The sequence below is a fragment of the Choloepus didactylus genome, chromosome 10 (genome assembly GCF_015220235.1).
Source record: "Choloepus didactylus isolate mChoDid1 chromosome 10, mChoDid1.pri, whole genome shotgun sequence".
Lineage (NCBI taxonomy): Eukaryota > Metazoa > Chordata > Mammalia > Pilosa > Megalonychidae > Choloepus > Choloepus didactylus.
This window is the reverse complement of record NC_051316.1, coordinates 100,156,374-100,182,928: the sequence shown is the minus strand read 5'-3', so window position 1 is coordinate 100,182,928 and position 26,555 is coordinate 100,156,374. Positions and strand designations below refer to the sequence as shown.

Sequence of the window (26,555 nt, the reverse complement as noted above, 5' to 3'; positions counted from 1 at the left end):
TTCACATTCTTTTAAGGCAGAAAAAACTAATACCTATTTGCTGAGACCCAGATATATTTCTGCCATAGTGAATTATTGTGGTTTGGCTCTGTCTTGATATAGTAAATCATCCTTCTATACACAAGGAGATCTAAACTCATAGAAGGCAGGAATCTTGCTTTTCTTGTTCACTGCTGCAATTTCAGCCTTAGTAGAGGTCTGGGTTTATACTTAATGTTCAGTAAATTGAATGAAGCAGTGAACACCCTCCTATTTAGGTCCAGTGAGATCTGTTTGGCTGTTTTCGGTTTTACTGCTTTCTCTGGAGCCAGACTGGGGATAGAGTGAACATACATGTATCCACAGGTATGAGAAATTAATAGGAGTGTAGTTAAAAGTTCATTGTTTTCTAAGAATTACACTATGGAATATGATGGGTCTGCTTATCCTTTCCAGGTTCCCAAGGTTTCCAATGCTCCTTCTTCCTTGGCATATAGAAGAGCAGTATGAGGCCTGAGAACCGGAGCCGTGTGTCCGAATTCCTCCTCCTGGGGATCCCCATGCAACCAGAACATCGGGCCATGTACTTCTCTGTGTTCCTGGGCATGTACCTCACCACAGTGCTGGGGAACCTGCTCATCATCCTGCTCATCAGGCTGGACTCTCACCTCCACACCCCCATGTACTTCTTCCTCAGCCACTTGGCCTTCACTGATGTTTCCTTTTCCTCTGTCACTGTCCCAAAGATGCTGATGAACATGCAGACTCAATGCCAATCCATCTCTTACATGGGGTGCCTTTCACAGGTGTATTTTTTAATATTTTTTGGCTGCCTTGATAGCTTTCTTCTCACAGTTATGGCATATGATCGGTATGTGGCCATCTGTCACTGTCTCCACTATACCACCATCATGAGGGGTGAGCTGTGTGTTTTTCTAGTAATTGGGTCCTGGATCCTTTCCTGTGCCATTGCCCTCTCTCACACTCTCTTTTTAGTCCCTCTGTCCTTCTGTGATAATAGGACCATTCCCCATTTCCTATGTGACCTTGCTGTCCTTCTTAGGCTGTCCTGCTCAGACACCTCCCTCAATGAGCTGGCTATCTTCACTATAGGGGGAATGGCTACAATCCTGCCATTGAATGGCATATTGTTCTCATATGTCCGTATTGGGATCTCGATTCTAAGGGCACCCTCTACCAAAGGGTTATATAAAGCCTTGTCCACGTGTGGCTCCCATCTCTCTGTGATTTTAATATTCTATGGAACAATTTTTGGACTGTATTTTTTCCCATCATCTAGCAATTCAAACAACAATATTATTGCTTCCTTTGTGTACATGGTAGTCACTCCCATGCTGAACCCCTTTATCTATAGCCTCAAGAACAAGGACATGAAAAGAGCTCTGGGAAGACTTATCAAGAGTGTGAACTCTTCTTGTAAGTGATAATTACTCAGCCTAATTATTAATCCACCCAATGACTCTGTTAAATCAATTTCCTTGACATATTGTGTGGTAACTATCCCTGTCATTCAAAACTTCCCAGTACTCCTGTCAGTTTTATTATCTCTGTCACCTGCGTAGATACTTTCCCCACCTCCTTGTATTCATATTCAATTGTCCTACAGGAAAACTCCAGGCATATAAAATCCCTATGTTATTCACTGTCACTCAGTGAGGTTTAGAGCACTGTTGCTTGGATTTTTGGAGGTTTGCTTTTCCCTCTTATTGTCTGCATCATCTTCCAGAGTGTTTTAATTTCCTTGGCTGCTCTAAGCAGATAAAATCTGTTTTAGTTTCTTAGGCTGCTCCAAGCAAATACCATGAAATGGTTAGGCTTAAACAATGGCAGTTTATTCACTTATGGTTAGAGTCTGGGAAAATGTTCAAATGAAGGCATCATCAAGGCAATGCTTTCTTCCTGAAGACCAACCAGCTCCCAGTGCTCTTTGGCTCCTCTGCCACATGATAAGGAACATGGCAGCACCTGCTGGTCTCTCTCTTCTCTTCTGGGTTTCGTTGTTTACAGCTTCTTGCTTCCTGTCATTTTTTTCTCTTTCTGTAGTCATTCCATTCATAAAGGACTCCGGTAATGGGACTAAGACCCATCCTGATGGAGCTGGGACACTACTTAGCTGAAGTAACCTTATCAAAAGGTCTTACTCACAATGGGTTTACACTCACAGAAAGGGATTAGATTAAGAACATGTTTTTCTGGGGTACATGTGGCTTTAAACCACCACACAGAGGAAGTAAGAGTAGCAACCATTTTTATTATTCTTTAAGCCCTTATATACATTAGCTCATTTAATTCTTGCCACAACCCTATAAAGTAGGTGCTTATGCTTTCCATTTTATAGATGATGAAAGCAAAACAATTATATGACTGCACCAGAATTCAAACACAGATCTGTTTGATTAAAATTCATGCTTTTAACTTAAACAATTTTGCTTCTTGAAAGAGACCTCATGATCCCCGTCTTCTCTTCCACCTCTTCTTCAGCTTACCATCATGACAGTCTCTAAGAAATGACTTCTTTACAAAAAATTTGTATCCTGCACCTAGCTTAGGGCTTTGTGCATAATTAGGATGCCATGAATATGTATTGGTAATTTAATTATTTTCCCTTCCTCTCCTTTCCTTCTTTCAGTTCTTTATTCCTTTCTTCCACAAATATTTACTGAGTTATAACTTGGTACAATGCATTACATTGGGTCTTAAGAATTGAGTGACAAACAAGAGAACATACACTTTGCTCTTTGCTCCTTTTTTTTTTTTTTTTAAACTGGTGGATCTAAAATGTGTATTTCTGATGAACAATGCTGCCAGATCCTCTATAAAGGCAAAGTGCAAAGTGCATGTTGTTGTTTAGTGCCCTCATATTTTATATTAAAGATGAGAAATTAAAGCCACTCATAACCAACCAAGGCTAGTTTGAGAGCAACTCTACTGTTGGGGGAAAAATCTAATTGAAATATGCAATAGACTTTTTCATGCTGATTGACCATCCTTCCCTTTCATTGTTTCCTACTCAAAATCTACCATAAAGCTCCATCTTTTTCAATTTACTGGGAAGAGTCAGCAAGGATTACAGGATATAGGTGACTTGAATAGTACTTCATCAATTAAAGAAATTTGGTTTTTATTTAAATCTTGTCACAAAGGAATCTCCAGGCCTAGATGGCTTCACTGCTGAATTTTATCAAACATTTAAGGAAGAAATAGTATCAATTCTACACATACCCTTCAAGAAAATATGAGGGGGGATGACTATGATGCCAGTATTGTTGTGATACAAATACCAGACAGACACAAGAAAAGGAAACTATCAACCAGTATCTCTCACATACACATACACAAGCCAATATTCTTACCAAAATTTTAGCAAGTTGAATACAACAACATATAAAAAGAGAAATACATTATGATGATGTATAATAATGGTCAAAACAGCCAAAGGAAGTCACTAAACTGCCCAAATGGACAAGAGAGTAAGCCAGAAACAGTGCTACTTACTTCTGGTGTGGATTGGCAGACACTCATGCCACCTTGAAGTCTGAAGGCCCCTGGGAGAAGGCAATGAAAGTAATTTGCAATCCTGCCCAGGTCCACATGAAATTCTTTTGAGCATCTTTCCTGATGAACAATTAAAAGAACACATTGGCCATGTCAATGGCCAAGTACCAGGCGTTATAGAATGTGTTGATTTATTCTAGTAAGTATGTCACATCCAGCACAGTTGTTGTAGTTGGGGCTTATATTTAGTAAATTTTATAATATCCCACTATCAGTTGCCATGAGCTATATGATTTTTATAGAATCCAGGCTTATGAATTAAATGGGTACACTTTGGGGGACCACCACTCCACCAAATCAGTGAAGATTTTAAGAAGATTTTAAGAAGATTTTAAGGTCATACCGGAGCAAACCTTCTAAAATAAAGGACAAGTTATTGTACCTTGCATCTCCCACCACTAAAAACAAAATAACACAACTCACAGTGCAGTGCTTTGCATCTTGGAATCACAATACCAATCTTGGTAATATTTCTTTGACCCATTTATTAGGCCACTTGGAAGTCAGGTTTTGATAGGTTCTACAGCAAAAGTGGTCTCTGCAGTTGGTCCAGACTGTGTTGCAAACTTTTCTGCCACATGGTTCATTTGGCCTGGCAAATCCAATTGTACAAGAGTAACCTGTGGTTTAGAAGGAAGCTATCTGCAGTCTATGACAAGCCTTAACAGTCGAATTGCATCAGAGGACTCTAGGTTTAGAAGATACTCCTTACATGACATTGGGTCCTAGTTTAGACTATCTGACCATGGCACATCAAAGACTTATGTGACTGGAGATACCCATCATGAGAACTGTCAGATTCACTGGAGCTGCAAATATGTATATTGCCTTACCATCCAAATCATCAGTCTAGGTGAGTGCAGCAGCAATCCATTATATGATGTATATGTATATTCATCATACATTTGGATTTGGAATTGAGGGAGTCCAGAAAACAAAATAAGTTAAATGAACAGATATCCTAGGCCCCATGTCACTCATTTCTGTTGCACTGACTCTCTCCTTCAGCTCACATCTGTGGACTCATGAGGAGTTCCTTATGGCTATATGATGGGGGAGGAAAACTTGGTCCTGATTCACAGATAAGTTGGGTAGATACGTTAGTGTGAGCTGAATATGAGCTATAGCCCACTCAGAGGTGGCCCTGAAAGACAATGTTGAAAAGAAACCTTTCTTTTGTGCAGAACTTCAAACAGCGCTTAGTTATCTCCTTTTTATTGAGATGAAAGTGGTCTTAGGTGAGAATATATATTCACCTTTGGGCAGCTGCTAATGACTTGATTGGTTGGTAAAGACACTGTAAGGAGCAAGATTAGAAGAGTGGAGATTGGGTAGTAAGGGCAGTAAGGGCAGTATGGAGTGTTCTAGTGTTTCTACAATGGTCCCAGGAACACAGTAACCATAGTGGCTCTTATGGGACTATGCATAGGTCCAACAGTATAGATTACTCACCAAGGCTGATCTAGCTATTCTTGAGTCTGAATGACAGTCATGTCCTTAGCAGAGCTGGGCACTGAGCCCTTGATATGGTACCATTCTTCATTTTGTGGCAAACTGATTATGTCAGACCTCTTCTACCCAGAAGGGGAAGATTCATCTGTGGTGGGATGGATACATCTAAAACACAGGTTTGCCTTCCATGTTCATGTCCATTTTCCAACACTACTATATGAGATAGTAACATAAGATTTGCTGACATGGGATTGCAAACAACATTGCTTTGGTTCAAATGGCCTATTTTATAGCCAAGGAAGTAAGATAATATGCATTCAAATCCAGGATTTGCTTGCCAATAATCAAATCATCTGGATGCTCATGGTCTGATAAAACATTGGAACAGCTGTAATAGGCCAGAAACAGTGCTAGCTTGATGATGCTTTGGAGGAATGGGGCATTGTCCTCCAGATTGGAACATATAATGTTGAATTTTGGCCATTTTATGATGCTGTGTCCATAGTACACATCTCTAGGGACTAAGGTGTGGAAGTTGGATTGAGTCTTCTACAGTCATTCTGGTGGCAGCTGAAACACAGAAATCCAAACACAGTGTGTTCCCTCCTATGGGTCTTTCATCCCCTGGGTACTTCCTGTCCTGGCAATTTCAGGCTCTGTGGGTTCAGAAGACTTGGTCTATGATTGAGAGGGGGCAGAGAACACAGGAGGAGTTCCCCTTATCTTCAAATATGAAGATGGTCTGGTAATTTTAGTTAGGTTCCTCCTGCTGGTTGACATTATCAAAGAAGGAGTCACTTTTTAAAATTAAATTCAGTTTTATTGAGATATATTCACATACCATACAGTCATCCATGGTGTACAATCATCTGTTCACAGTACCATCATACAGTTGTGCATTCACCACCCCAATCTATTTTTGAATATTTTCCTTACACCAGAAAGAATAAGAATAAGAATAAAAAATAAAAGCAAAAAGAACACCCAAATCATCCCCCTGATCCCACCCTATTTTTCATTTAGTTTTTGTCCTCATTTTTCTACTCATCCATCCATCCACTGGATAAAGGGAGTGGGATCCACAAGGTTTTCACAATCACACTGTCATCCCTTGTAAGCTACATTGTTATATGATCGCCTTCAAGAGTTAAGGCTACTGGGTTGCAGTTTGATAGTTTCAGGTATTTACCTCTAGCTATTCCAATACATTAAAACCTAAAAAGGGTTACCTATATAGTGCATAAGAATGCCCACCAGAGTAGCCTCTCGACTCCATTTGAAATCTCTTAGCCTGTGAAACTTGATTTCATTTCATTTCGCATCCCCCTTTCAGTCAAGAAGATGTTCTCACTCACACAATGCTTGGTCCAGATTCATCCCCGGGAGTCATATCCTGCATTGCCAGGGAGATTTACACCCCTGGGTGTTAAGGAGGGCAGAAGGAGTCACTTTTAAGTTCAGGAGTAATTGACCCTGATTATCACCCAGAGTGCTTCCTGCCTGGTGATAATATTAAAGTGACAGTTGCAGTATCTACCCCATGACAGGTAACAAAGAGTTCTAAGCCCTCAAGGATGAAGGTCTAGGTCACTCCACCAGGCAAGCAATCTGGAATAGAGGATGTATTGGATGAGGGTAAAGAAAATCAATATGGATGGTAGAGGAAGGAAATGATGAATTTCTATTACAGTCCTGGAATCAGCTGTAGCAGCAAGGAATATAGTATGCTCTACTAATCTTTCCACTTATATTCTTCTTTTAGAGATTGTGACTGCTACCATACTCTGGGCTCAGTGTGGGGCATGACTGGATGTGAGCAGTGCCTGGCGTGGACTGTAGCTGATGCCTTGCCCCATATCCCCTCAGCCCACCTGAGTTCACTGGACACTGTATTAGATGGTTTGCAGCAATCTGAGAGCTTCCTTCATGAGGTGCGTGTGTGTTTCTTCTTTTCTTCCTAAGGGCTTTCTCTCACACCATGGGGGTTTGCTTGTCTGCAAGCAGGTGAGCCTGGTAGTGCAGGGGAATTGACCCCCAGGGGACTGGACCTTCAAGATTTCAGAGATGGTTGTAGGTGGTCAAAGTCCCAACCTCCTGTCCTCTAATGAGATATTTCTGGGACACATTTCCACACTTCCTTTGAGAGAACACAGTGGGATCCAGTCCTTGTTGCCCACAGCAGTAATCTGCCCATAAGGCATGATGTTTTATTGATTTTTCTGCTTTCCTTGCACCACTTTCCCCAATTCTTCAGTTATGCTTTCTGGGATCCCAAATAATTAATTGCACCCATGCAATGGTACTAAGATGCTCTCAGGTGGAAAGCCGATTTTTTTTTTTAACAAGCCACAGCTATGGTGATCAACCATCCTGGTTTGCCCAGGACTGTCCTGGTTTTAGCACTAAAAGTCCTGCTTTTGGAAAACCCCTAAGATCCAGGCACTCTGGGACAGTTCTTTACCCTATAGAGCAACCGATGCATATAACCGTTTATAGATGGAATCAGCTTGAAAATGTAAAATCTTTGAAAGTAATGGAAAGGAAGATGCCTGAAGCAATTACTACATTGAACTGTATGATCAGTACCTCTAATTCAGAAGCATATTAACCATGAATATGAAGTGATAAAAGAAGAAACAAAAATATATTGCTAAAATACCCTGAGAATTCTGAAAGATGTATCAAGTACAGGAGCAACAATATCACCCTAAAATTAGGCTGCTTATTATAGCAAACAACACAAGGATGATGTGGTTCTTGAGAAATTGGCAAATTAGTCCCAAGTATGATTAAATGACCAATTCTGTTTTTACCAAATTTCTGCTTTACAAATATATTTTGCTTTTATCATTTCATAAGTTTATTGAAATATTGTTTAGCAGGTTTTGAATATTTAAAAATCTTTTAAAAATACCTTTCTTTAGTAATGTATTCTAAAATTGATTGTGTTGATAAATGCACAACTATAGGATGATACCATGAGCCATTGACTGTATACTTTGGATGGATTAAACGGCATGTGAGTATATCTCAATAAAATTGCATAAAAATCTTTTAGTAAACACACACACACACACACATACATACACGCACATTCACCTTCCTTTTAGTTCATGGTGGCCTTTAAGGAATGTTTAATTTTTTGAAATCTAGGAGTCATGGAATGCTTTAGACTTATAAATTCATTTACTTCTATGAAATTTATTTTTAATAATCAATTACCAATGTTTCCATATTTGGAATATACTAATTTCATCTGAATTTTTCAACTCTCTCTTTTTTTTTTTACAATATATTAGGAAGTTGCCAATTTCTCAAGTGATACATTCAAACTTCTCAAATAATTTATCCACTCAATTTATGTTTAGTAATTAGTAGAAACGTTATCACGTGACTATTATTTCCTAGTTAATTTCTTGTTTTATTACTGTCTTAGTTTCTCAGGGCTGCTGTAACAAAGCACCACTAATTGAGTGGCTTAGAACAACAGAAATGTGTGGTCTCAGAGTTCTGGAGGCTGGAAGTCCAAATCAGGGTGTAGGCAGGGCCATGACTCCACTTGAACCTGCAGGGGAGAAGCTGTTCCATGCTGCTCTCTCTTGGCTTCTGCAGTGGCCTGGTGGCAATCCACAGTTCCCTGCCCCAGTTGAATGTGATATTCCTCCCTCTGTCTCTGTTGGTTTCAAATTTCCTCTTGTCATAGGGACAGCTGCCCTATTCAATTAGAGCTCTCACAGTCCAATTTGGCCTCATATTGGCCACATTGGATCACATGTATAGGACCAGGGGTTAAGACTTGAATATATCTTTTGGGGGAACACAATTCAATCCATAACAACTAATTTAAGCATTTGGGTTGACCATTTGCAGAACTGGTCATTCTACTAAATTATTTTCCATGAGTTGGTCTGGTTCTATGTAAATAAAGTATTACGGAGGCTCATACTAAGAAATATCCTTATACCCTATTAGTGCCCTCTTTCCCTCACATGGAATTTAAAAGATGGGGAAAGAAAAGTACCTGCCGGTTTAGCCTTGACTTGGGGGTAACTTCAGTGGTTTCTGCATGAATGAAAGAGGATGAATCTGGCATTTAAAGGGGCCCTACTGTGTGTTCAAACCCATGCTACATTCTAAGTGATGGGAGAGAGGGGAGAAAAAATACACAACCTCTGTCTTAGAGCTGTTTATGACTTTGGGGAAAGATTATGTCCCAAATAGTAAGGCAAATTGTGTGTATGATAAAATCTGTGGCATGGGGGTGGACAACTGGGCCAGGGGAGGAGAGAACCTTGGAAGGAATTCTGTAAAAATGGCCATTTTCTGGAGAGTAAAATCCCAGGCTGTATTCAGCCAGTGGAGGTGTTGATTAACATGTGTTAAACAAAGGGGAAGTAAAGGAGCATTGGCTGATCTACTGAAATTGGAATTGCATAATCTAAGACAACTTAGATCTCCATTAAGTCATTATTAAGTTGTGAAGTATTCATTAATCAATTAATTCATTCATATAATAGCAATAAATACACCAATATATTAGATATAATTACCTTCAATTAGAAGATTCAAATATGATGATAGTAAGAGCTAATATTTATTGTATATTTATTACATGCTTTCCATGCACTGTCTCAGTTAATTTTAATACCTTTATGATGACAATAATATTTATTATCTGTACTTTACAGTTGATGAAACAAGTCTAAGAGAATTTGTTTTACTGGCTGAGGGCCAACTAATGATTGGCATAGCTTACCCTAATTCTGTCTCAGTAATGAATCTATGTTCTCCATCTCCCCATTCTACCATCTTTAAGAAAATGCATTCCTCATATCCTGTAGGGTCTCCAAGTAGAGAAAACAGACTGGCAAGATGTGAAGTTAAAGCAAAGCTTATGCTCTGATAGTAATAAGTATAAATGATGTGGGAGTTTGCAGAAGCCAGACTTTCTATACCTGGACCATAATGTGCTATTGGGAGAGGATGACCAAGTGTGTTGGCATCATCAGCGTGGAGGAGGACTAAGCCACCCTTGGTTCCCAGCTGCAGTGAGGAGTACAGAGTATCCCTTGTATCTGTGTCTCTAATACCCCAGCCCATCTAGTCTCTGCAGAGGGTTTGATAGTCCCCCAGGTCTGATAGGAAATTGGAGGCAATTAGTTTAATTTGATTCTTTCCTTAACCAGGAGCTTAGGGATATTTTCTGAGTCCTCCCTATGGTTGGTAATGCCTAATTATCTGGAGCTCAAGGAAAGACATAGAAAGCTCTAGAGGTTGTAGATTAAAAATATTCCTCTTTCTCCTATGATACTGATATGCTTAACCGAAGCTGAGGACTAAGGAAACTGGATCAGAAAGTACCTGAGCTCACCAAGGACTGGCACAGGTAAGGGTGAGCTGGAAATTTTTCAATGGGCAAGGTGTGTCTCTGTCTGACTCTAGGTCTGCATATATATTTCAGGTGGGTCTCTGTGGTAATTTTTTAAGTGAAATGTTGATATATGTTTCCTTTGTCAGTTTTATCTGAAATGAAGGTGAACGCTTGTAACCATGTGTATGTTTATTGCCTGAATGTGAAGAGGTATGTGTGTGTATAATTGATGTGTTTCTAGTAAGATTTTGGTGTGATGTGCTTTCATTGTGTTGAATGTGTGCCAGCATGTATGAGTCTAGACTCAGAGTATGAGTTACCTACATATGATATATGATTTGTGTGTGTATCTTGGTGTTTTATGTTTGTGTTGAGACTACAAGTATTTGAGTTTGCATGTGATTTTGTTGGGTATTTGTGTGTTGTAGTTGTGTTCAATCATGTGAATTATTTGAGAGTTGCATTTATATCTGTGAGAAACTGAACCACAAATTACTATCCTTTTTAGGTTTGATATAGGTCAAAGGTGGCTAAAAATTCCCAGTCAGCAATTTGTGTGTGTGTGTGTGTGTGTGTGTGTGTGTGTGTGTGTATGTGTGAGATTCATGTGTGTGTTTTAGGAGGTTCTGATTAGCCCCTCTGAACTCAACTATTTCCTTTCTTGTTTTTCTACAGTGACAATATTTCTGAATTAGGCAAGTTTGTGTGCATCTCCACCACTGGGCAGAGGTGGTATTCAGGTGCATAAGAGCTCAGTGTCCTCAGTAAGTCAACCTTGGGCCCAATCCTCCTTCTGGCCCTTACATTTCTTTGTGACCTTGGAAAGTGACTCTCAGCTCTCTGAGATTCTTTTTTCTCACTGGTAAAAGAGAGCTAACTATCCCTACTTCAAAACGCTATTTTGAAGACTAAATGAGGCAACACATACCAATTATTCAGCACAATGCCTGGAGTATAATTGGTTCTCAGTAAAAAGGAAGAATTTTTATTCTCTCTCTAAATACTCTGTGTGTGTGTCATGGAGTTTCCTTATTTCACCTTGTCTGGAGATGACTATGTACAAGTCAGAGCAATAAGCTCATCCAAGGCTCCCTCCCACACCTCGAGGCCACGGCCTGACCTCCTGTATCTGAGTACCAACCCAGCTACATTCTTCATGTAAGGTCCTGCCTGAATCCACAGAGACCCCTAAGCTTGTGGTCAAGGCTGACATAGCATATGCCAGAGGGCATCCGGACCCAGGCATATGGTCAGGTCACTGTCCTCCAGGTGCCATGAACTGACACACCAGTACCCCTGAGAAACAATGTGGCCCTTTAGGTGACTTGCTGTCATATTCTTATCTTTGAGGAGAATGTCAGTCCTTATTTGCTTGTCAGGGATGTGTTTGGTTACTCTTACCTCTAACGCAACTTCTGAGGTAAAAAAACCTTGGATCTGGAATCTATAGTCAAACAGCTAAGCTACCTTGGTTAAGTCATTTATCTCTTTGGTCTAAGTTGTTATATTTCAAAAATGAAGGACATAATATATACCTTGTGTACCAAGCAGTCCTTAAATACATACTTATTGTTTGGACAGAAGTTAAATCATGAGCAAACTCTGTGTAAATCATATGATATATAAGCGTGAGTGGTAAAATTTTGTAAGCAGGTAGCTAAGGACATTTTGCACAAAGGTAATGACATAACACAGTGTGCCTGTTTATTCTAAGTGATGAGAGGTACGGTATCTATCAGAGTGGTTAAGAGCATGGGTTCTGGTCAAACAGACATATATTGAGATTCCATCTTCTGTACTTATGAACTGTGTGCCTTTTCATACTAAAATAACAGATGCATTTACTTTCTCATAGTTAAAATGTATAATAATACCTATTTCTTAAGGCTATAGTGAGGATTTAATTAGAAAAAACAAGTAAAACCCTTGGTTGGTGTAGTGCCTAGCATAGTGTATTTTAATGATAAATATCTGACACTACTATTAATGTTGATTTTCAAAAGTAAATTGGACCCTTCTGTTACAGGGAATGTTAAATGACTCAGATCAGCTAGGACACAACCAATTTCACTGTAAGTCTGTGACAAAGCTTTAGTAATTCTATTCCAACTTAGTGAGTTACTCACCCCTTTTAGGAGGAAATAACTGATCCCTCTTACATGGTGCCCATTTCACATTTAAGGCATGGTAAATTAAACTGAGCTTTAAATCTGCTGTGCTAAAAGAATTTAAATTCCTTGAATGTAGAGGCTTTGCCTTTCTTGTTCACTACTATGTTAGTGTAGTGCTTGGGTTTGATGTAGTATGGGAGCTAGAATGAACAGACATTTGTGATTAAAAAAACAGAAGTGTAACTAAAATTAATAATTTTCACACTAAAAAGTATATTACTATAATTTTATGGCCATGTTCACTATTTCAAGGTTTCTGACCTGCCTCACTTTCCTTAATTCCCAGCATTGACAAAACAGCAGCATGAAGAAGGAGAACCAGAGCAGCGTGTCTGAATTCCTCCTCCTGGGGCTCCCCATCCGTCCAGAGCAGCAGGGCGCATTCTTTACCCTCTTCCTGGTCATGTACCTCACCACGGTGCTTGGGAACCTGCTCATCATCCTGCTCATCAGGCTGGACTCTCGCCTCCACACCCGCATGTACTTCTTCCTCAGTCAGTTGGCCCTCACTGATGTCTCTTTCTCATCTGTCACTGTCCCAAAGATATTGAAGGACATCCAGACTAAGCAGAAATCCATTCCCCATGCAGGATGCATTTCACAGATATATTTTTACATACTGTTTGCTTCTGTTGACAGTTTTCTTCTTGCAGTGATGGCATATGACAGGTATGTGGCCATCTGTCACCCACTGCACTACACCACCATCATGAGGGAGGAGCTGTGTGTCTTGTTGGTGGCTGGGTCCTGGTTCTTCTCTTGTGCCCATGCCCTGTTGCACACCCTGCTGTTGGTCCATCTGTCCTTCTGTGCTGATAATACCATCCCCCACTATTTCTGTGCTCTCACAGCTCTCCTGAAGCTGACCTGCTCAGACACCTCCCTCAATGAGCTAGTCATTTTCACTGAAGGGGGAATGCTTTTCATCCTGTCTTTGTGTAGTATCTTGGGCTCTTATATTTGCATTGGGTCCACTGTTCTGAGGGTCCCCTCCACCAAGAGATTCTTCAAAGTATTTTCTACCTGTGGCTTTCATCTCTTTGTAGTGTCTTTATACTATGGGACCCTTGCAGGTGTGTACTTTTTCTCCTCATCAAGCAACTCCAATGGCAAGGACATAATTGCTTCTGTGATGTACACAGTAGTTACCCCCATGCTGAACCCCTTCATATACAGTTTAAGGGACAGAGATATGAAACAAGCCCTAGGAATATTTGTCAACAGGAATAACTTCTTTAAATGACAACCACTCAATTTTGTTTTTTCAGTCATTAACACTGCCAGATATATCTCCTTTGAATATTATATAGTTGGCAATTCCATATAACTTGAAGTGACTATAGATTCCCTTGCTGGGTACATTGTCCTTAATATGTCAACTAGATTGAGTTCGTTACTTGGGTTTTTAGATCTTCTTTATTCTTATCTTATTTTTGGCTGCTTTTTCTATCTCCATATAAGATTTGTTCAATCTCTCCCATTATGATTGTGGATTCTTCTATTTCTTCTTTTAGATATGCCAATGTTTATGGATTTTGAAACTGTGTTATTGAGGACACCGATTTAGTATTGTGATTTACGACTGAGGGACTGACTCTCTGTGCAGTGATATGCTGAAGTTAGCTTGCCTTATCTTGCAACTTGAATGTACACATCTCTTTGCAACAGCAGACTCAATGACATCACATTTGTTGATTGAAATTTGCCACAGTAGGTCTGATAGGTAGATTTATGTCCCCCCCAAAAAAGCATGTTCTCAATGTTAATACATTCCTGTGGATGTGAACCCACTGTAAATGGAACCTCTTTTGAAGATGTTATTTTTGGTTAAGGTGTAGCCCAATGAATGAGGATGGGCCTTAATACTATTACTGGAGGTTCCATGAAGAAAAAGGCCATGGGAAGTAGAGAGAAGCTGGAACTAAATGGAACCTGGAAGAACAAGGAGAAGGCTTCACCAATGTGACAGGAAAGCCAAGGAACCCCAATTGCCAGCCCTCCAAAATGTTACCAAATCCAGGAGGAAGTAAGTCTTTTAGCTTCTGAAACTGTAAGCCAATAAATTCTTGTTGTTAAGTCAACCCATTTCATAGTACATGTGATTGCAGCTGGGAAACTGAGACAATATACAATCTTATGCTTTTTCTGGAATATTTAGTCTATGTACATTTAATGTAATCTATCTAATTGATTTATACTTTCCATATTAGTGTATGTTTTCCATTGGACACATCTTTAAAATAGTTTTCTCTCATTTATTTCCCACTTTTGATTAATTATATACTTCTGTTAGTCATTTTGCCCATTTATTAACTTAGTCATGCATTTTTACTATTCTTTTTTTGTGCTTACTCTAGAGAGTACATCTTGCATTCTTGATTTGTATACTATCTAATGCAACTTATTACCTTTACCCCTCTTTAGTAATGCTTGAACTGCAAGACACTCTGTCTCTATTAAATACCCTCCTGCAATTTTTAATTTTATTTATTTTAATTTTTCTATGCTTAAAGTTCCACAATACGTTCATTTAACTTTTTTGCATTCAATATTCATTTTACTAAAAATTTCTCTTCCTGGATCTTGTTATATCTTTTGCATTTCTTTGTTTCTGTTGGATAATTTTCGTTTTGCCTGAAGAACTTCCTAATATTTGTTTTATGGCAGGTCTATTGATGATAAATTCCTTTATATAAATTCTTTTAAATTACTTCAGATAAATGCGTTTATTTCTCTTTATTTTTGAGTGTATTTTCAGTGGTTATTTTGCAGGTATATTTTTTATGCTTTTAAATATTTTATTCCATTGTCTTTGGATTCCACTCTTCACATTAAGATGTCAGATATCAGGAATATTGTTGCTTGTTTGAAGGAAATATGTATATTTTTCTAGCTATTGTAAAGATCTTCTTTGTCTTTGGTTTTCAGCAGTTTTACTATGGTGTGTTAAAGTGTGATTTTCTGTATATGTATCCTGATAGTTTCATGCAGTTTCTTGTCTATGTGGGTTGCCTTTCAACAGGTTTTGGAAAAGTCTCAGCCATTATCTAATAAAATATTGCTTCTAATTTAGTTTCTCTCTCCTCTCTTTCTGGGCTAAAATTTCATATATATTCCATCTTTTGACTATGTTCCACAATTGTCTTATGCTCATTTGAATTTTCCATTCTTTCTTACCATGAATCAATTTACCTATCCTCTAAAAACTGTCCTCCAGCTCAAGAATTCTTTATCTCCAATATTGTATCAGACAGAGTACGATCAGGAGAGAGAAACCACACAGTAGTTTGAACAAGGAAATAAAGTCTTTGAAGGAGGGAATTTTTCAAGTCCCTAATTATCACAGTGAAAAGGAGCAGGAAAATGCAGGTTACTTTTTGCACATACTTATTAAGCGTTTGCTGATAAAATAAGAAAATAGCTAGATCAAGGAGCAGAAGATTATCTCACTTTTTTTTTTCCCAAAGAAATGGACTTCAGTATTTAGAAAGGGAATTAGGAATATATGGTTTTGTTTGACTTGGTTTTGATTTTTGATTGATATTTGTTTGCTTATTTGTTTGAATGTTTGCTCATAAATATGATAACATCATTATAAGACCCCTCAGTGACTTTGAGGGCTAACTCTCAGGATTAATTAAGAATCTTTAGAATGACTGTCTTCTAACTACTCAAGAGCAAATATCCCTTGAGCATGTTCTCCAACTGTCTTTTTATTTGAAAACAAAACAAAATCCAAAATCCTTGCAATAATGTATTTGAAAACCAACTTGAACAAAAAGAGAAACCCAAAGGATTGCATTCATACTATATAAAAGTGCAAGTAACCTGCCAAAACTTTGAAGGAGTACTCCTAAATATGGCTCACACTGAACACAATTTAAGGGAATGACTGAAGGCTGCCTCATTATCCACTGTGAAAGTGAGGGCAGGAGAACTCCACAGTTTCAGCCCCACCCAGTCAGATGGGGGCTCCAGGAGGTAATTCAGCCCCACACGGTCAGACACAGCATGGGCACCAAGAGGAATACAGCCCAGCCTAGCCGTACTCAGTCTGGGCTCCAACAGTTAATTCAGCCCCACCCAGCCAGACATAGCTGAGGCTACAAGAGAAAATTCACCCCACCCAGTCAGATTTAGCTTCTTGGTTCCAGGAGGTAACTCAGCCTACCGGGTCAGAACCAGCCCAGGCTCCAACAGGTAATTCAGCCCGGCTTGATCTGACACAGCTTGGATTCCAGGAGATAATTCAGCCCTGCCTGGTCAGATGCAGCCTCATATCCAGAAGGTAAACATCTTCTGAGAAGGATTAATCCACTGATTTGTGCAATCTGCTGGGCAGACTGGAAGATGCAAGGGATTTGCAGGACTTCATAGAACCTTTCCAGACCTTATCTCAAGACCACTGAAGCTGGTCTACACCCCCTGAATAGGAACATGGCCCTGTTTGAGCTGAGAAATATGAACAAACCTATGGTTTAAGCAGTGCTCTAAATAAACACAGGGCGTACTGGCCAGCAAAAAACAGAGCACTACTGGGAGCCAGCAAACTTCATTTTTCCCACACAAAGAGACCTTGCTGTGGTGCCCAGTGCCAACCCTCTAGAGGCAGGCTGCTGTAGTTGCCTGATTTTGGGATAAGACTTGGGGGCAGAGCTAATCTGACAACTGGCCAGTGAGAGAGACAAAAACAGATAGAGATCAAGGCCAACGAACAAGAAAATTCTAGGCAAAAGAGAGAAAATGACCTCCAGAATAAACTAATTAAGAAAATCAGATACCTAGATAGCAAAGAATAATGATTCATACTTCAATAGGAAGCATGAAGATAAGGACAAGCAAAAGGAACAAACTAACATTTCAATGGAGAAACAGGAGTAGAAACAACTAATTAAAGATGTTCAGACAAACCTCCTAAATCAAATCAATGAATTGAAAGCAAATGTGGGGGCAAGATGGCAGACTGGTGAGCTGTATGTTTTAGCTACTCCTCCAGGAAAGGAGGTAGAAAGCCAGGAACTGCGTGGACTGGACACCACAGAGCAATCTGACTTTGGGCATACTTCATACAACACTCATGAAAACGTGGAACTGCTGAGATCAGCGAAATCTGTAAGTTTTTGTGGCCAGGGGACCCGCGCCCCTCCCTGCCAGGCTCAGTTCCGTGGGAGGAGGGGCTGTCAGCTCCGGGAAGGAGAAGGGAGAACTGCAGTGGCAGCCCTTATCGGAAACTCATTCTGCCGATCCAAACTCCAACCATAGATAGACAGAGACCAGACACCAGAGAATCTGAGAGGAGCCAGCCCAGCAGAGAGGAGACAGGCATAGAAAAAAAACAACACGAAAAACTCCAAAATAAAAGCGGAGGATTTTTGGAGTTCTGGTGAGCGTGGAAGGGGGAAGGGCAGAGCTCAGGCCCCAGCTCGGGCCCTGAGGCGCATATGCAAATCCCGAAGAAAAGCTGATCTCTCTGCCCTGTGGACCTTTCCTTAATGGCCCTGGTTGCTTTGTCTCTTAGTATTTCAATAACCCATTAGATCTCTGAGGAGGGCCCTTTTTTTTTTTTTTTTTTTTTTTTTTTTAATCCTTTTTTCTTTTTCTAAAACAATTACTCTAAGAAGCCCAATACAGAAAGCTTCAAAGACCTGCAATTTGGGCAGGTCAAGTCAAGAGCAGAACTAGGAGAGCTCTGAGACAAAACGCAATAATCCAGTGGCTGAGAAAATTCACTAAACACCACAACTTCCCAAGAAAAGGGGGGTGTCCACTCACAGCCATCATCCTGGTGGACAGGAAACACTCCTGCCCATCGACAGCCCCATAGCCCAGAACTGCCCCAGACAACCCAGTGTGACGGAAGTGCTTCAAATAACAGGCACACACCACAAAACTGGGCGTGGACATTAGCCTTCCCTGCAACCTCAGCTGATTGTCCCAGAGTTGGGAAGGTAGAGCAGTGTGAATTAACAAAGCCCCATTCAGCCATCATTTCAGCAGACTGGGAGCCTCCCTACACAGCCCAGCAGCCCAGAACTGCCCTGGGGGGACGGCACTCACCTGTGACATAGCACAGTCATCCCACAACAGAGGACCAGGGGGTGCACGGCCTGGAAGAGGGGCCCACTTGCAAGTCTCAGGAGCCATACGCCAATACCAAGGACTTGTGGGTCAGTGGCAGAGACAAACTGTGGCAGGACTGAACTGAAGGATTAGACTATTGCAGCAGCCTTAAAACTCTAGGATCACCAGGGAGATTTGATTGTTAGAGCCACCCCCCCTCCCTGACTGCCCAGAAACACGACCCATATACAGGGCAGGCAACACCAAATACACACGCAATCTTGGTACACCAATTGGACCCCACAAGACTCACTCCCCCACTCACCAAAAAGGCTAAGCAGGGGAGAACTGGCTTGTGGAGAACAGGTGGCTCGTGGACGCCACCTGCTGGTTAGTTAGAGACAGTGTACTCCACGAAGCTGTAGATCTCATAAATTAGAGATAAGGACTTCAATTGGTCTACAAATCCTAAAAGAACCCTATCAAGTTCAGCAAATGCCATGAGGCCAAAAACAACAGAAAATTATAAAGCATATGAAAAAACCAGACGATATGGATAACCCAAGCCCAAGCACCCAAATCAAAAGACCAGAAGAGACACAGCACCTAGAGCAGCTACTCAAAGAACTAAAGATGAACAATGAGACCATAGTACTGGAGACAAAGGAAATCAAGAAGACCCTAGAAGAGCATAAAGAAGACATTGCAAGACTAAATAAAAAAATGGATGATCTTATGGAAATTAAAGAAACTGTTGACCAAATTAAAAAGATTCTGGACACTCATAGTACAAGACTAGAGGAAGTTGAACAACGAATCAGTGACCTCGAAGATGACAGAATGGAAAATGAAAGCATAAAAGAAAGAATGAGGAAAAAAATTGAAAAAATCGAAATGGACCTTAGGGATATGATAGATAATATGAAACGTCCAAATATAAGACTCATTGGTGTCCCAGAAGGGGAAGAAAAGGGTAAAGGTCTAGGAAGAGTATTCAAAGAAATTGTTGGGGAAAACTTCCCAAATCTTCTAAACAACATAAATACACAAATCATAAATGCTCAGCGAACTCCAAATAGAATAAATCCAAATAAACTCACTCCGAGACATATACGGATCACACTGTCAAACACAGAAGAGAAGGAGCAAGTTCTGAAAGCAGCAAGAGAAAAGCAATTCACCACATACAAAGGAAACAGCATAAGACTAAGTAGTGACTACTCAGCAGCCACCATGGAGGCAAGAAGGCAGTGGCACGATATATTTAAAATTCTGAGTGAGAAAAATTTCCAGCCAAGAATACTTTATCCAGCAAAGCTCTCCTTCAAATTTGAGGGAGAGCTTAAATTTTTCACAGACAAACAAATGCTGAGAGAATATGCTAACAAGAGACCTGCCCTACTGGAGATACTAAAGGGAGCCCTACAGACAGAGAAACAAAGAAAGGACAGAGAGACTTGGAGAAAGGTTCAGTACTAAAGAGATTCAGTATGGGTACAATAAAGGATATTAATAGACAGAGGGGAAAAATATGACAAACATAAACCAAAGGATAAGATGGCTGATTCAAGAAATGCCTTCACGGTTATAACGTTGAATGTAAATGGATTAAACTCCCCAATTAAAAGATATAGATTTGCAGAATGGATCAAAAAAAATGAACCATCAATATGTTGCATACAAGAGACTCATCTTAGACACAGGGACACAAAGAAACTGAAAGTGAAAGGATGGAAAAAAATATTTCATGCAAGCTACAGCCAAAAGAAATCAGGTGTAGCAATATTAATCTCAGATAAAATAGACTTCAAATGCAGGGATGTTTTGAGAGACAAAGAAGGCCACTACGCACTAATAAAAGGGGCAATTCAGCAAGAAGAAATAACAATCATAAATGTCTATGCACCCAATCAAGGTGCCACAAAATACATGAGAGAAACACTGGCAAAACTAAAGGAAGCAATTGATGTTTCCACAATAATTGTGGGAGACTTCAACACATCACTCTCTCCTATAGATAGATCAACCAGACAGAAGACCAATAAGGAAATTGAAAACCTAAACAATCTGATAAATGAATTAGATTTAACAGACATATACAGGACATTACATCCCAAATCACCAGGATACACATACTTTTTTAGTGCTCATGGAACTTTCTCCAGAATAGATCATATGCTGGGACATAAAACAAGCCTCAATAAATTTAAAAAGATTGAAATTATTCAAAGCACATTCTCTGACCACAATGGAATACAGTTAGAAGTCAATAACCATCAGAGACTTAGAAAATTCACAAATACCTTGAGGTTAAACAACATACTCCTAAACAATCAGTGGGTTAAAGAAGAAATAGCAAGAGAAATTGCTAAATATATAGAGACGAATGAAAATGAGAACACAACATACCAAAACCTATGGGATGCAGCTAAAGCAGTGCTCAGGGGGAAATTTATAGCACTAAACGCATATATTAAAAAGGAAGAAAGAGCCAAAATCAAAGAACTAATGGATCAACTGAAGAAGCTAGAAAATGAACAGCAAACCAATCCTAAACCAAGTAGAAGAAAAGAAATCACAAGGATTAAAGCAGAAATAAATGACATAGAGAACAAAAAAACAATAGAGAGGATAAATATCACCAAAAGTTGGTTCTTTGAGAAGATCAACAAGATTGACAAGCCCCTAACTAGACTGACAAAATCAAAAAGAGAGAAGACCCATATAAACAAAATAATGAAGGAAAAAGGTGACATAACTGCAGATCCTGAAGAAATTAAAAAAATTATAAGAGGATATTATGAACAACTGTATGGCAACAAACTGGATAATGTAGAGGAAATGGACAATTTCCTGGAAACATATGAACAACCTAGACTGACCAGAGAAGAAATAGAAGACCTCAACCAACCCATCACAAGCAAAGAGATCCAATCAGTCATCAAAAATCTTCCCACAAATAAATGCTCAGGGCCAGATGGCTTCACAGGGGAATTCTACCAAACATTCCAGAAAGAACTGACACCAATCTTACTCAAACTCTTTCAAAACATTGAAGAAAATGGAACATTACCTAACTCATTTTATGAAGCTAACATCAATCCAATACCAAAACCAGGCAAAGATGCTACAAAAAAGGAAAACTACCGGCCAATCTCCCTAATGAATATAGATGCAAAAATCCTCAACAAAATACTTGCAAATCGAATCCAAAGACACATTAAAAAAATCATACACCATGACCAAGTGGGGTTTATTCCAGGCATGCAAGGCTGGTTCAACATAAGAAAATCAATCAATGTATTACAACACATTAACAAGTCAAAAGGGAAAAATCAATTGATCATCTCAATAGATACTGAAAAAGCATTTGACAAAATCCAACATCCGTTTTTGATAAAAACACTTCAAAAGGTAGGAATTGAAGGAAACTTCCTCAACATGATAAAGAGCATATATGAAAAACCCACAGCCAGCATAGTACTCAATGGTGAGAGACTGAAAGCCTTCCCTCTAAGATCAGGAACAAGACAAGGATGCCCGCTGTCACCACTCTTATTCAACATTGTGCTGGAAGTGCTAGCCAGGGCAATCCGGCAAGACAAAGAAATAAAAGGCATCCAAATTGGAAAAGAAGAAGTAAAACTGTCATTGTTTGCAGATGATATGATCTTATATCGAGAAAACCCTGAGAAATCGACGATACAGCTACTAGAGCTAATAAACAAATTTAGCAAAGTAGCGGGATACAAGGTTAATGCACATAGGTCAGTAATGTTTCTATATGCTAGAAATGAACAAACTGAAGAGACACTCAAGAAAAAGATACCATTTTCAATAGCAACTAAAAAAATCAAGTACCTAGGAATAAACTTAACCAAAGATGTAAAAGACCTATACAAATAAAACTACATAACTCTACTAAAAGAAATAGAAGGGGACCTTAAAAGATGGAAAAATATTCCATGTTCATGGATAGGAAGACTAAATGTCATTAAGATGTCAATTCTACCCAAACTCATCTACAGATTCAATGCAATCCCAATCAAAATTCCAACAACCTACTTTGCAGACTTGGAAAAGGTAGTTATCAAATTTATTTGGAAAGGGAAGATGCCTCAAATTGCTAAAGACACTCTAAAAAAGAAAAACGAAGTGGGAGGACTTACACTCCCTGACTTTGAAGCTTATTATAAAGCCACAGTTGCCAAAACAGCATGGTACTGGCACAAAGATAGACATATAGATCAACGGAATCGAATTGAGAATTCAGAGATAGACCCTCAGATCTATGGCCGACTGATCTTTGATAAGGCCCCCAAAGTCACTGAACTGAGTCATAATGGTCTTTTCAAGAAATGGGGCTGGGAGAGTTGGATATCCATATCCAAAAGAATGAAAGAGGACCCCTACCTCACCCCCTACACAAAAATTAACTCAAAATGGACCAAAGATCTCAATATAAAAGAAAGTACCATAAAACTCCTAGAAGATAATGTAGGAAAACTTCTTCAAGACCTTGTATTAGGCGGCCACTTCCTAGACTTTACACCCAAAGCACAAGCAACAAAAGAGAAAATAGATAAATGGGAACTCCTCAAGCTTAGAAGTTTCTGCACCTCAAAGGAATTTCTCAAAAAGGTAAAGAGGCAGCCAACTCAATGGGAAAAAATTTTTGGAAACCATGTATCTGACAAAAGACTGATATCCTGCATATATAAAGAAATCCTACAACTCAATGACAATAGTACAGTCGGCCCAATTATAAAATGTGCAAAAGATATGAAAAGACAGTTCTCTGAAGAGGAAATACAAATGGCCAAGAAACACATGAAAAAATGTTCAGCTTCACTAGCTATTAGAGAGATGCAAATTAAGACCACAATGAGATACCATCTAACACCGGTTAGAATGGCTGCCATTAAACAAACAGGAAACTACAAATGCTGGAGGGGATGTGGAGAAATTGGAACTCTTATTCATTGTTGGTGGGACTGTATAATGGCTCAGCCACTCTGGAAGTCAGTCTGGCAGTTCCTTAGAAAACTAGATATAGAGTTACCATTCGATCCAGTGATTGCACTTCTTGGTATATACCTGGAAGATCGGAAAGCAGTGACACGAACAGATATCTGCACGCCAATGTTCATAGCAGCATTATTCACAATTGCCAAGAGATGGAAACAACCCAAATGTCCTTCAACAGATGAGTGGATAAATAAAATATGGTATATACACATGATGGAATACTACGCGGCAGTAAGAAGGAACGATCTCGTGAAACATATGAGAACATGGATGAACCTTGAAGACATAATGCTGAGCGAAATAAGCCAGGCACAAAAAGAGAAATATTATATGCTACCACTAATGTGAACTTTGAAAAATGTAAAACAAATGGTTTATAATGTAGAATGTAGGGGAACTAGCAATAGAGAGCAATTAAGGAAGGGGGAACAATAATCCAAGAAGAACAGATAAGCTATTTAACGTTCTGGGGATGCCCAGGAATGACTATGGTCTGTTAATTTCTGATGGATATAGTAGGAGCAAGTTCACAGAAATGTTGCTATATTAGGTAACTTTCTTGGGGTAAAGTAGGAACATGTTGGAAGTTAAGCAGTTATCTTAGGTTAGTTGTCTTTTTCTTACTCCCTTGTTATGGTCTCTTTGAAATGTTCTTTTATTGTATGTTTGTTTTCTTTTTAACTTTTTTTTTCATACAGTTGATTTAAAAAAGAAGGGAAAGTTAAAAAAAAAAGAAAAAAGAAAAACAAGGAAAAAAAAAAAAGATGTAGTGCCCCCTTGAGGAGCCTGTGGAGAATGCAGGGGTATTCGCCTACCCCACCTCCATGGTTGCTAACATGACCACAGACATAGGGGACTGGTGGTTTGATGGGTTGAGCCCTCTACCACAGGTTTTACCCTTGGGAAGACGGTTGCTGCAAAGGAGAGGCTAGGCCTCCCTATGGTTGTGCCTAAGAGCCTCCTCCTGAATGCCTCTTTGTTGCTCAGATGTGGCCCTGTCTCTCTAGCTAAGCCAACTTGAAAGGTGAAATCACTGCCCTCCCCCCTACGTGGGATCAGACACCCAGGGGAGTGAATCTCCCTGGCAACGTGGAATACAACTCCCGGGGAGGAATGTAGACTTGGCATCATGGGACGGAGAACATCTTCTTGACCAAAAGGGGGATGTGAAAGGAAATGAAATAAGCTTCAGTGGCAGAGAGATTCCAAAAGGAGCTGAGAGGTCACTCTGGTGGGCACTCTTACGCACACTTTAGACAACCCTTTTTAGGTTCTAAGGAATTGGGGTAGCTGGTGGTGGATACCTGATACTATCAAACTACAACCCAGAACCCATGAATCTCGAAGACAGTTGTATAAAAATGTAGCTTATGAGGGGTGACAATGGGATTGGGAAAGCCATAAGTACCACACTCCACTTTGTCTAGTTTAGGGATGGATGAGTAGAAAAATAGGGGAAGGAAACAAACAGACAAAGGTACCCAGTGTTCTTTTTTACTTCAATTGCTCTTTTTCACTCTAATTATTATTCTTGTTATTTTTGTGTGTGTGCTAATGAAAGTGTCAGGGATTGATTTGGGTGATGAATGTACCACTATGTAATGGTACTGTAAACAATCGAAAGTACGATTTGTTTTGTATGACTGCGTGGTATGTGAATATATCTCAATAAAATGAAGATTAAAAAAAAATGTGACAAGAGATGAAGGATATAAAGGAGATGTAGGGTGTCCATACAGAAGAATTTGAAAGCATGAAAAAACAAATGACAGAATTTATGAGAATGAAAGGGACAATAGAAGAGATGAAAAACATAATGGTGACATACAACAGCAAGTTGAAGAGGCAGAATAAAAGATTAGTGAATTAGAGAACAAGTCATCTGAAATTCTACACACAAAAGAACAGATAGGGAAAAGAATGGAAAAATATGGTCAGTGGTGTCAAGGAATTGAATGACAACATGAAGCATATGAATATATGTGTTATAGGTGTCCCAGAAGAAGAAAGGAAGGGGAAAGTGGTAGAAAGAATAATTGAAGAAATAGTCAATGAAAATTTCCCATTCTTTTGAAAGACAAAAATTTACAGTTCCAAGAAGTGCAGAATACCCCAAACAGAACTGAACCAAATAGACCTACTCCAAGACAATTTCTAATCAGATTGTTGAATGTTAAAAATAAAGAGAGAATTCTATAATCAGCAAGAGAAAAACAATTGATCACATACAAGAGAAGCTTGATAAGACTAAGTGCGGATCTCTAAGCAGAAAGCATAGAGGTGAGAAGGCAGTGTTATGATATATTCAAGATACTGAAAGAGAAAATCTGCCAACCAAGAATTCTATAGCCAGCAAAACTGTATTTCAAAAATGAGGGAGAATTTAAATATTTACAGATATACAGACACCAAGAGTGTTTGTGAACAGGAGACCTGTTCTACAAGAAATACTACAGGGAGTGCTAACCACAGATAGGAAAGGACAGGAGAGAGAGGTTTGGAGAAGAAATGAAGATTAACAGTAAGGGTAACTAAACACAAAAAGAGAGAAAAAAATAAGATATGACATATACAATCGAAAAGGAAAAAATTGTTGAAGAAAGTAATGCCTTTACAATAATCACATTAAATGTTAACGGATTAAACTCCCAAATCAAAAGACAAAAATTGGCAGAGTGGATAAAAAAACAGCATCCATCAATATGCTATCTACAAGAGCCTCACTTAAGACCCAAGGGAAAAAACAGGTTCAAAGTGAAAGGTTGGATAAAGGTATTTCACACAAACAACCAGAAAAGAACGGGAGTAGTTATACTAATACCAGACAAAGTAGACGTCAAATGTAAAACAATTAAAAGAGACACTATGTATTAATAAATGGGACAATCCATCAAGAGACATAACAACTATAAATATCT

General features: G+C 39.2%; 2 protein-coding genes across 3 annotated transcripts in view; both read left to right on the top strand.

Moving 5' to 3' along the window:
* The first annotated feature begins 485 nt into the window (after positions 1–485).
* On the top strand, positions 486–1,424 carry LOC119545315 (olfactory receptor 1J2-like). The gene has a single exon (XM_037850813.1). The coding sequence runs from the start codon at positions 486–488 to the stop codon at positions 1,422–1,424; it is 939 nt and encodes a 312-aa protein (XP_037706741.1).
* A 7,481-nt stretch (positions 1,425–8,905) lies between these two features.
* LOC119504705 (olfactory receptor 1J4-like) overlaps positions 8,906–26,555 on the top strand; it is a 28,959-nt gene continuing 11,309 nt past the window's right edge. Inside the window, exons 1-2 of one of the 2 annotated variants that reach the window (XM_037797156.1) lie at positions 8,906–8,913; positions 12,853–13,792. In XM_037797156.1, the coding sequence (XP_037653084.1) occupies positions 8,906–8,913; positions 12,853–13,792 (948 nt within the window). Of the gene's footprint in view, positions 8,914–12,852; positions 13,793–26,555 lie in introns of those variants that run through there. The other variant, XM_037797155.1, reaches the window with a different exon arrangement.